This window comes from Zonotrichia albicollis, chromosome Z (genome assembly GCF_047830755.1).
Source record: "Zonotrichia albicollis isolate bZonAlb1 chromosome Z, bZonAlb1.hap1, whole genome shotgun sequence".
Taxonomy (NCBI): domain Eukaryota; kingdom Metazoa; phylum Chordata; class Aves; order Passeriformes; family Passerellidae; genus Zonotrichia; species Zonotrichia albicollis.
In genome coordinates this window covers 4,559,727-4,572,028 of record NC_133860.1, presented here as the reverse complement: position 1 = coordinate 4,572,028, position 12,302 = coordinate 4,559,727, and the positions used below count along the sequence as shown (strand labels likewise).

General features: G+C 35.1%; 1 protein-coding gene across 8 annotated transcripts in view; it reads left to right on the top strand.

The window, feature by feature from the left end:
- The window catches only part of SLF1 (SMC5-SMC6 complex localization factor 1), a 33,745-nt gene extending 21,986 nt beyond the window's left edge, over positions 1-11,759 (top strand). For all 8 annotated transcript variants that reach the window (XM_026795074.2, XM_005489618.4, XM_026795073.2 and 5 more), the window contains 7 exons: positions 1,038-1,182; positions 3,224-3,369; positions 5,243-5,409; positions 5,927-6,006; positions 7,969-8,061; positions 8,441-8,623; positions 10,924-11,759. In XM_026795074.2, coding sequence (XP_026650875.1) covers positions 1,038-1,182; positions 3,224-3,369; positions 5,243-5,409; positions 5,927-6,006; positions 7,969-8,061; positions 8,441-8,623; positions 10,924-11,426 — 1,317 coding nt within the window. In that variant the 3' untranslated portion in view covers positions 11,427-11,759. The remainder of the gene's footprint in view (positions 1-1,037; positions 1,183-3,223; positions 3,370-5,242; positions 5,410-5,926; positions 6,007-7,968; positions 8,062-8,440; positions 8,624-10,923) is intronic.
- Positions 11,760-12,302: the final 543 nt, after the last annotated feature.

Below are 12,302 nucleotides of genomic sequence, written 5' to 3'. Positions count from 1 at the left end.
TGTGATCAGAGGAATAACTTATCTCAGAGTAACTTTTATAAAGTATTTCTGCTATGGCTCAGAAAGGTATGTAGATAGATGTGACCTTGCAAAGACTAACTCAAACATTAGAAACACTGCTTTACCTGACCAGTATTGATTAACTTCTCATATGGGTGAAAAATGCATTCATCTATCTCAATGAGGTGTCTGGATAGCTAAATTCCGTGTCTTGATGCCTCTTGAAGAAAGTACACTTCACCTTTCTTTACTTGTTTATGACCATTTTCACAGGATCACTGAATAAGCTGAGCTGGAATGGACCCATAAGGATACATATATATAGATATAATCTCTCTCTCTCTCTCTCTTTGTTTGTTTTTTTTTTTTTGTGCATGTGTGTGTCTGCCTGTTCAAGGTAGAAAATTGTATAGCTAATATTCAGAAGGATGGCTTTTTTCCTAAATTTGCAGCTGCTCATCTTATTGAATTTTTTGATAGCTGAAGAAAGTTTCCTTTTGCAAAGTGACTGCCAAAATTTTTTCTGTGGAGGAAACTAACACTTTGCATACTTTTCCCTTTTGGCACAGACATACATAGTCACAAAAAGAGCTTTATTTCATGATGAAATCTTCAGAAAAAGGCAATACTAATAGAGCAGGGAGAAAAAGATCCTTGCAATTGTCAAATTAAACACAAGGTTCAGTGGAATAAGTGCAGTACTTGCAATCTTATGGTTAAACAAAATCTAATTTAAAAAGAAATCACATTGCAATTGTAAGTTTTGCCACCATTTTGCATATACTTGTAGATGATTTCATAGAACCTGGTTTTCTCCAGTGCCAAATCCTAATTGATATGCCATCAGTGACACTAATTTTGGTGATCTGGCTGCAATAGGTAGCTTTTCAGCAGAAGAAAGGCCAGTGAAGGAGTGACATGGCAGCAGAGTGAGCTTTTATCTAAGGAAGTTTTCTATGTTATTTCTAGTATATTATCAGTCTGAATTTTTTATATATTACAGATCAATAGATACATCTATGCTTTTTTCCATTTAGGCTTTCAGAAGTGAAGTTGCTGGTCTGTTAAATGCAATTCTTGGAACTGTAGTGGACTATTGGATCATCTCAGGTTTGCTTATGGACAGAAATGTGTTTCATCAAGTGCCTGATTTGGCGCATTACCTTGCTATTTCATGTGATGGTGAGTGTTTGCAAGGCCTCTCAAAATTCTTCTAATCAGATGCTAATTAAAATCCTTGGTTTATAGTTTTTTACCCTGTTTTGCAGCTGTGCACTGCATGGTGTGTGCATATGCAGGAAGCCATTTTATTCTGTATCTGTCTGTCAGTGTCAAGCAAAGATCAAATAGAACAGGTTTTCTTACTAAAATCCCTTTTAAATAAATGTCTAAATGTTGATTTGAATGCAAGACCACACAGTCAGAGGAAGAAAAAAGTCTTTGGAGCTCTCTTGTCAGCCTAGGAGAAGTTTAAGCATATCGTAATAAAACTTAAATTCAGACAGGCAATTGGAGGCACTTTACTTAGCTCAGGCAAATTTTATCATTCCAGAAAATGAATAGCTTGCTAAAGACACTTCAGTCATAAGTCTAAAACCTACAGCAAACTGTTTGACTCCTACAACTTCAAATGAAACATTTCAATGTCTCTTCCAAATCCTTGGACTTAATGGAGGCAATGGAAGAAAATTCCATCGAGTCCCATGAATTACTGTAGTTCCTCCTCATTAAATAGACTAGGTAAACAGAAACATCATGACTCAAATAACCATTATCATTTAATATGGAATGTCAGTTGAAGTATCTGTACTTTTAGCCGCAAGGATTTGAGGAGCTTGCAAGACAAAATTATCTCAAGAAAGTATTGAATTATTTTAATTTAGTTTTCAAAATTATTTCCCACCAAAGCTTCCCCTGACTCCTTTTTCAATCATCTCTTTATGTGGTAACAGGTATATGTAAGCTTCATTTAAATTGTGTCTGCCTTCTACCTGGACACTCGGGAAGAACCATAATGAAAAGAAATTACACTAAAATCTTAATCTCTGGACAATTTGTTTCACTCCAGTTTTACAGAAAGCAAATTATGAGAACTTTTACAGTCTGACTTAGTTCTTAGAAGGCCAATTCAGTTCGAACTTCATGGTGTTTAAATTAGTGGAGCTTTTAATATGTATCACTTCAATGGATTTTGTAGCCCTCATATAATAGGTAAAATCTTGGATAAGTATTTCTGTGAGACTTCATTAATTTCCTGTATACAAAAGGGAAAACAAGAATAGGATTCAGTCTGTTTATAGAGATTATTTGACCTGTGCCACTTGGTACAATCCACAGCACTCAAAGCAAAACTACTGCAAGTTTTTCTAAATTCAGTTATACTTACAGTAGCAAACATCTGTATTCTCAAACTTGGGTTTCACTTTTGCTTGAGTCTACAGATTAGTTAATTTATGAGCACTTCTTAGCAGAACAGAAGATTCCCCCAATACAGTAAAGATTTCCTTCCTCACTGCAGGTCTTACTTTCCAACCATTTCAGTTGTTATTTTGACAAAATTATTTTCTTAGAATCAAAATACAAATTCTTACCACTGTAAGAAAAAAAAATCAGTCTTTCTGTCTTCTTTTCCAAAGCAGAGGTAGGTCAGACATATGCCTGATACATACTGATGTATGTTGTATGGATATGTAAGTTTCTCTGCCACTCTGTGGGGCATTGTTTCAAACAGTATAAGCAATTTGGTGCATTTGAATGGGGTTGCAGTTTGCTTATGGTGACTTTTTATGTAGAGCTTGTAGGTCACCTGCATTATTTGCAGATTTCTTGTTCATGTGTTATAACTCTTACCTGAATTTGTGTCTCTTCGAGTTTTAGAAGGTGATCACTTGTAGAACTTCACAAAAAAAAATTTTATTCTCAAAATAAAACCATAACTTTTATAACATTGTATTAAGAGCATTTTAAAAAGTTTCACACAAAAAGTGATGCTTTGTCTTCTAAAATACATTTAACCTTCTCTCAGTATCTTGTCATCTTACCAGATGATGGTTAAAATCTATTTTCATGTTAAGAATTTTAGTAATTCTTGAGGAGAATAAGTTTCTGCATCTGCAATAGGAGCAAAAAGCTTGGAAGATCTATCTTCTAGATAACTAGGTGTGTAGATTTCTGTATTTTCATTTTTAGGCTTACTTATTCTTCTCCAATTGCTTTTATCCAGATTTTTCTGTATGTCAATTAAAAATGTTTCTTTGTGCCATACCATCCGACTGGCTTCAACTGTTTGTTGCCGAAGCAATTTTCAAACAAATGTGTTTACAAAGGAATATTACTGTTTCTACAGAACCTCTTTCTCTTCAGAAAATAGTAAGTAACTCCTTAAAAATTTATCACACTTTAGTATTTTACAAGTAATTTGGTTCATAAATGTCTTGAAATATATCTTTTCTCTGTGGTCTAAGGTCATGCTTGTTGCCTTCATTGTCTTTCCATGTGTTCCATACATTTAAATTTTCCTTTGCCTGACATCTGGGTCCAGATTTTTCTTGCCAGAGGATTTTTCACACCTGGTATCTGTTTACATGCAGTTATCATGAAAGTGAAAAAATGCAACAACAGTGAAAGCTTTTAAAAATAATCCCTCATATAATGATTGCAGTGTTGCATTGGTACTTAAGGAGAATGCCAAATATAGTGTGATTTTTCTCAGCTACCTTTTCCTTCAGGGTTTTTGAAGAGATAGGTCCAGGCAATTGTTACATTGAAGATTTTCTCAGTGTATTCCCATGAAATTCTTCTCTTAGAAATTTTCTCCTACTCGCAAACCTTTGCCTGCCTTCAAATCACAATTTGTGATAGTTGGTGAGGAAAAATATGGTAAAAGCTGCAGAAGAAATTCATGACTGCTGGCAGGATGCAGGCAAATCAGGGCAATCACATGGTAATGTCATCCCCTAATTTAGAGTCTCATTTCAGTAATCTTCACACTAATACTAAACAGAATATGGAATCCATAGCAATTTGTCTGTATTCTACAGGTAGGGTCACAAAAAACCAAATTTATACCTTTGTACATTTCCCGTACATAAGTTTTCCTAAATTTTTCAGGAATTTATTGTGAAGAGAGGTCATTGTTTCTTAATACAGCACATTTAAACAGAGGTTGAAGAAAAGACTGTCAGAATTCTTATCATAAACCAACTGCATACTAATATTTGATGTATATTGCCTCATACAGGGCAGAATTGCTACTTTCAGTATCACCATGACTACTGATCACTCTCTGCAACTACTTAAATATTGTTACAGTGCTTGAAAAAGTCTATGTGCTTTTTGTTGTTTTCCTTAGTATGACTAAGTCTTCTTTCTCATTCCATACAGTAAAAACTTTTCAGTTTTTCCAGTTCTTCTCATACAGCATCTTATCTGCTTGGCTTTTCTCTGAGTTCAACAGCTCCCTGGTGGTAAATATGCAGCGAAGGTGCAAGTAAGGTGTTCCTCACCTACTGTACATTGCTTGCAAGATCTACAGTGAACTGCTAAATACTCAAAGCCTTCCTTAATGCCTTTTTCAAATATAATCGTTAAGTGTTTGATGAATCCCTCTCACTGGCCTTTTTTTCTTACGCTTTTGCCAAACGGCAGAAACTTAGATGACTTTTTAAAATGACAGGGTAAGTGGATTTGAAGCTCTGTGTTACTGGAAAGAAGCTAACATCTGCAACAGCCAAGGCTGTCCTAATAGAGAGCACCTGAGGGATAACTGGCTTACTGCCTTTGCGATGCTCAAAGACTTAATCCAACCCCTCATCTCAGAAGAGATGAAGGAGTGGAGTGAGTCTGTCTTTAACCAAATTGCTCCCTGGGAGCAGGAAGTCTGTAACTACTTTGTTTTAATACATGAAAGTCAGTTTACTGTACTCAAGTCTTATATCCAGCTAAAGAGATCCAGGTTTTCTCAGCTGCCAGAAACCTGAGAGAGGCCTAGAACTTCCCATTTTCTTTCTCAGACACAAGCCACTCACTGAGGCCAGTGTAAAGAGTGAATTACGAAAACGTTGAAAAGGAATGCAAAAGACAAACTGAAACAATCTAGATGTACAATCATTCAGGGATCAGATTTTAAAAAACATATATACATCAAGAATATAGATGGATACATGTGGATAAAGATGACTGCTTTGCAGCAAGAGTAACAAAAGAAAATTTCTGCATTTATAAAATGTTACTTTTGCAACAGGTCTGTTCCTATTCATCTGCTTTGCGAGAGATAGGGATGCGTGAGACAGAGGAACACAAAGCAAAGAAAAAGAAAATAGGGCAACAGCCATGCCCTGAGTCTCAAAGGACATTACAGATGCTAAATGGCGATAAGCAGAACCAAGTCAAAGTGCTGCCTGATCTACCGTAAGTAATACCTATAACATCACCAGTTTTATTCTGCTTTGGGGGACAGCTTCTGACCTGACACATTTCTTGAACTTTATGTGACCTGTTTTGTTGTCTACAAATTACTTCAACTGACAGAAAACTCCATTGTAAGCCCATAACACCTTTGGGCTGGGGTTTCCCCTTTTCTCTTTGATCAGCAATTTCAGTGTATATGCAGACTGATGTAGTTTTATTTGCCTAATATTAAATTTATAGGGTATATACAGAAGTTCATTGTTCATGGAATTACCTTTAAAGAGAGTTTAAAAGTGGACAATCCTATTTGATTTCTATTTTAAATACAGTTATAATTAAATGTCACAGAACTTACGTAATTAAGACCTTTCCATTATGATACTGAAATGGCTAAATCTAAGTATCCTGTATGTACACATTTAAAACCATTAAGTACACATACATTAAGTATGAAATAGTGATTTTAAATGTGTTCCCTTTGGTTTCTTTTCAATGACTTAATCTTTAATGAGCTTAGAGCAAAAACAGAAGTCCAGACTGCCCACACAAGAGGGAGTCCTCTTTTGGCTGAAGAGGTACACAAGAGAAATATTAAAGGTATTCTACATATCTAATTTATGTTAAGAAGTTTAAAGTGGTTAGAATTTATAGTTTCACGTTTAAAAACTTATCCTGATGAATGCTGGACTAAAACGATGGCTTATGCCCAAGAATTATTTTCGTATGGTTCACATTTCTCTTTTGCAATGTCTGTTTAAAAGGAGCAATTTGTATATATGGTAAAATAAAGTTGCCTTTTTCATTACCCTTCCTCCTTCCATACATTAAATACAGGGTACAGTTTGTATGAGCGCATTCCAGTCTTGCCTGCCTTACTTTGCTAATCCACCTCAACCTGTGCTTGGTAGGATCAACGTCTTCTGATTTGCAAGTATAATTCAGTCTTCATCTCTCTGAGTCCTAGACATTTTGTGAACAAAGACTGAGGAGTATGCTATGCTACATAGCTGTTTTAAGCATATGGACTGTTTTCTTCCAGGCATTCAGCCCAAACTATGAAATGCACTTGGCTTTTGTTTTAACTATACTGGAACTCATGTACCTAAGGAATAAAACAGCACTGCAGTAATTAATTCAGTTCCTATTTACTACACAAGTTTAATAATTGTACTTTGCATGAGGCTTGCTTTACTACAGAATTGCTTGCTGAAACTACTTTTTCATCTTCATCATCAGAAATTTACCTACAACTCTATTAATATGACACCCAGGAGAAAAAAACTGGCAAAAGCAAGCTGGAGTTGTTCAAAAAATTAAAAACAGAATTATAGCACAAACAAAAGAAGACCTCACCCCCTTTAAAGGTTTAAAAAAACTTCAGCAACAGAGTCAGACCATACATTTTTAAAATTTGTTCCCTTTGTTTTTATTGCTTTTGCAAGTAAAATTGATGTGAATTATTACACCTGATTTCTGCAAAGAGAAGTGAGCTGAAAGACTTGGGGGGGGGGGGGGGGGGAGGGAAGTGGAACCAAACAAACCAATCCTGCTTTTTGTTCTAGTCACCCCTGCTGAAATTATAAGTAGTGTCTTCTGTTGAAAGAATGGGCTGACAGATTTATATAGTAAAGGTATTAATATAACAAAATGTTCCATGTAAATCTTACTTTAAAAGCTAAGAGATCTACCCTAATGTATCTTGAATTTCTAAGATGTTTGGTTCATCATCTTTACCTGGTATCAGGATTTTCCTCTGGCTCTTGTTCAGAGCTAATCAATTATTGAAAAGAAAACAGCATTTAGAATGTGTCTGAAGTTTTTATTGCACAGAAGCTAGTGGTGTCTTTACATACATAAACAGCAGCTCTCAGTTGTTTGCTGTTTAATTTTTCACACTTATTTCAGCTGTACATGGTACTACGGTTTGGGATTTTTTTTCCCCCAGGGTCTATACTGGTAATAATTTTATTATTATTAATATTGGTATTATTATTAATTTCCCTCTTTCTCCCCTCCTTCTTTACTGTAGCCAAGTCAGAGAGTCTATTGAGAAACAGAAAACCATCTGCTAATAGATTTGAAGTTTTGATTTATACTTGAGTGTGTAGAGGCACTTGTGCTTAGCCAGAAACATTCATTTGAATTAAGCTATAAACGCTGTGTAAAAAGAACCATACATCTTAATGTAGGTTCATGAATAAATTTAAGGGAGGGCAACTGCACTCTAAAGTTTTACTGCTTCAAAACCCAGTATTTTTTGGTGTTTTGTGATCACTTGGTGCTTTTATAGTGTGATTGAAGCTTTAAACCTTGAACTAGAGGGGAGATAATTCCTGTGTTAAACCATTTGCAGTACAATTTCATTGCTGGATCTCTGGTGGAACAGAAGCTCCGTGGGGTTTTTTTTCTTTTAAGATGTTTAAAAAGGATAAAGGAAAATCGTACTCATTATTGAGTTTTCTGGTACATAACCAGGTCTCCTAGTTCCAGACTCTTTGATTATTTTCTTTAGTTGCTATCTTGTCTAGTCTAGTGTAATCTATTAATTTTTTATGGTAGGAGAGACAGCCTTGCATAAAGCTTGCAGAAATAACAAAGTGGAGAGATTGATCCAGCTTCTCTCTTTGCCGGGAATAGACATTAATGTTAAAGGTAAGTTATTAATTTTCTCTACAAAATTAAGAAATTAAGACACGTAAAGAACTATATTAGTATCTGTTTGGTATCAGGTTTTTATACAATCTGAAGCTCTTTCTTTTTTAAATGGCACAAAGTGAGGACTTTACAGCAAACATTAAGGTAAGATGGATTTAAAACTGAAGTGTATGTTAACATATTTTCTACTGATTCTTAAAAATGCTATTTTATTCAGATGTTCTTCAATAGAATTTCTTGTTTTGAAATCACAAGCTGCCATTCCAGCTGTAATGAGTAGTAAAAAAGTAAAGTGTTTTCCTGTCTAATGAATTACATTATTAACATTTCAGTACTACTTCTGCTGTTTTAAAACTTCCCTTGATTTATAATTCAGATTATGCTGGCTGGACGCCTTTGCATGAAGCCTGTAACCATGGTAGCACAGTGTGTGTCCGTGAAATTCTGGAGCGTTGTCCAGAGGTAGACCTGCTCAGTCAAGTGGATGGGGTGACTCCTTTGCATGATGCACTGTCAAATGGACATATAGATATTGGCAAGCTGCTACTTCAGCATGGGGGTGAGTGCATTTATGCTAAACTAGTTTAGGGAAATTACCCTCTGTTCTGAATCCATATGAAGTTCTCAGTGTTTTGCTTGATAGTTTTCTAAAATACAAAGTTATTATGAAATATTTTAGAACTTTTTAAGCCTAGCTGGTTTGTTTACAGTAAAAATAATACTATTTTCACACTTCCCTTGATCAGCTGAATATGAAATTAACCAGGATTTCCACATGTTTTTCTAATATGTTAGTGTTTTTATCCTGCATTTTACACCATAAGCATTGCAACTATGTTCTCCACTAATGAAAATAAAGATTACCTAGTCACCAATCAAGGCTAAGTATTTTCTATTGTTTTGATCTATTTTTACCACAACACAAACCCCGATTGTCTAAATCTCTCTATATTCGTGTATTTCAACATAATTTTTTTCAGCATTTGTGAAAATTGATGTGATGGTCTCTGAATACTGTTAGTTGAAGAAAGTAATTGATACTGTAATCATGATAACTGCTGTTTAGGGATAATAGTGAGAGAGATGCCTTAGTTTCTAAAAAAAGTACTTTGCCCCTTAGGCAAGCACACAATGTTTTAAACAATACTTTTTGTTCAGATTTGTATCTTGAAGTATGTACTGTACCAATGTATTTAATTTAGCATGTTTTAAAAAAACCCCAAATATCCACAAAGAATCATCTTGGATAGCAACTCTTCCTTATTTAAATTAATTTACTAAAATGAGTATTTGAAATATTTGTACCATTGCCCTACTGTGTCACTGTAAACTGTGTTTTATGCGCCAAACCCAGATTTTTTCAGTAAAAATCATTCTTTGCTTACTCATGAGGCAGAAGAGTGTATTTAGGCAGCCTAATAATTAAGGTAGAGAAACTAAATTTGATTCTTGCTATATAACCCTCTATATTTACAGTCTTCTCCTGCCCCCTAAAGGCTGTGTCTGTTTCTGTTGTGCAAGCACCAGACCATGATCAATACATTCCTTCTGCAGTTCTGTCTCTGTTTACTGAGTCTCAGTTCTGTAGCTCCCAGGTGTTTTATATCTCTACTGTGCCATGTCACCTTGGCATCTAACATGCCCAACCAATACCTGGGCTCACATCAATCAGCTGAAGTGATGCAATGGCAAATATTATAGTAAGCCCAGCTCCCCAACTGGAAAAGGCACTGCACTAACAGATGTGCATTTTTCCTAGGCTGCTGTGAAGAACACGTAGTGGATGATCTTGTTATCGTAGGGGAAGAGCTTTACTTGCACTTGCATTCATCAAGGTTTTCTGGCAAGTGTAAAGCTGTGTGTGCCTTTGTCACATTCTGAGTTATGGCCTGTCAAGTAACTGACAGGCCCATGGTAGAAGGCATGTTAACTATTCAGTGTGAATTTACTTAGCTCAATAATTTAGAACACAGAAGTTAATGATCACTAATAATAATGATAATACAGCTTTAATTTGAGCAAAATTAAAATATCTATTACTGATACAAAATGTAGGAGTTCACCTTTTGTCATCAAAATGTATTTCTGAAGAAGCATTCATGTTAATATGGTATCATTACTTTAGCATAGTAATACAAATTTATATAAGATTCCTGATGTGTTCCTATTTGAAAAACACTTGTAGTATCTTAACAGCCTTCATTTTTTCTTACTGATGCATCCTTTCTTAAACTTCCCAAGAGATGTGTAAGCTCTTTAAATATTAATAGGTCCCTTGTACTAATAAACAGGAAATACTAAAAGGATTTATTTGTTCAGACTAGCTCTGAACAAATAAACATTTCCTATTTACTTACTTTAAATCTGTTTATTAGAGTAATTATGTTTTGTGTTTCAGAAATCTGTTAAGATCAAATTTTTAAATTCAGTTGTTGGGGAAGGTTTGGATTCCTACCCCAATAGTTTACCTTGCTGTACAGCATAAGGCAAGATTGGCCACACCATCCAGAAAAGTAAAATAAAGACTGTCATAGTTCCATGCCTTTAATTTGAAGTCAATGTCAGCAAATAACCTAGTCTACAAAGTACTTAATAGAATTCTACAAAAGTAATAACATTCTATTTTTGCATAGTCAATGCAAGTTAAGACAATACTGTAAAGAAATTGTTACAAAGGGTCTCTACAGGTTCTGTCATGTGTTGAAAATGTGTAAGTCATCAGTTACATTAACATAACTTGGTAAAAAAAAAGGAACTTAAACACCTGGCTTCTGACAGTAAGCAATCCAAAAATCTTGTTCAGCTGCCAATTCATCACAAAATGTGCTGTTGTTATTAATGTTTGTGGTTTTCCTGAAGGGCCAGTCCTTCTAGAGCAAAGGAACTCTCATGAGAAACTGCCACTGGATTATGTTGAGTCAGTCACAGCAAAGGAAGAACTTCTGAATCTTGTTTATCCAGGAGAGAGCATTGAAAACTTCTATGAATGCAGAGAAGAAGATTTTAGTAATCAGAAGAAAGAACTGTGTTTGCTTTCATTTACTAAGATGCTGATTAATTTTTGTTCTGTTTATAATTTGTCTACACCCCTGACTGTAACTCTGCGAGCAATAGGTTGTTCAAATATACTTCCAGTAATGGTTTGTGATACTTCTAAGATGAAAAATGCATTTTCTGGACATTGGTTGGTAGATATGTATTTTAAAGAGCTGGAAACTTTTGGAAAACTACCACAGCTTCTTCAAGAAATATCTGAAAGCATGTTTTTTTTCCCTGGTGAACTGGCAAAGACCTTTTTAGCAGTTCTGGAAACATGGCAGAAGCATGAAACATGTCAGTTCCTAAATCCTTCTAGCAGTTAAATTCCAAACAACCACATTTGCTGAATCTTGAGTGTTACTACCTTCTACTTGCCTGACAAATCTAGATGTGTGTGACCTTAGGAATGTGCTATATCATTTACACTCTGTTAAACTGTCTTGCAAGTATTTTTTTTTTATGTGCCTTGTGCCATATTTCTCTTTGGTTTTCAGAGGCAGCGACTCTAAACTTAAACCAAGCAGTTGATTTTTATTTCTTGGGAAAGGCTTGTGTCTATGAATTTTGTTATCCCTTAATGAAGTTAATGTCTTATATTTAAATATGTTATAAATATGTTGTTAAATAAAAACATACAGAAATGCAATGTCCTTCTATCCATTTTTGTTTTACTTAACAAAAAATAAATTATATTATGTAAATTAATTGCATGTTGCAAAATTCAACAGAGAAGGCACTATATATTTATAGAATGAATATTTAACATTTCCCATGCCTTTGATAGAATGCTCACACAAAGACGTGGAAAATGTTGTTCCTCATCAGCACTATGTTGCTTGTAGTCTCATTTATTTGTGCAGTGGCCAAGTGAAGGAGAATGGCTTGGACACTTGGGTGATCTGCAAAATTGCAGTGCAGATCCACTTGCTGCTTCCCAGGTCAATGATGCTTTGAAGAACTGAATTCACCCTCAGCAAAACTTAAGGCTGTCCTTGGCTCTGCTCCAAATTGTACTGGCTTGCAGTGATTTGAAAAACCCATTACTCTGGCATGTAATGCTCTGGTACCACTCCTGGGACTATCTCAAAGGAAGATGCAGGTGGAAGCAGTGGCAGAAATCTCGTTATGTTGGCAGAGGAATATACAAAGGATAGAACAAGAGTGTAAGGATATACTGGACATCATACTCTGAAACTAAG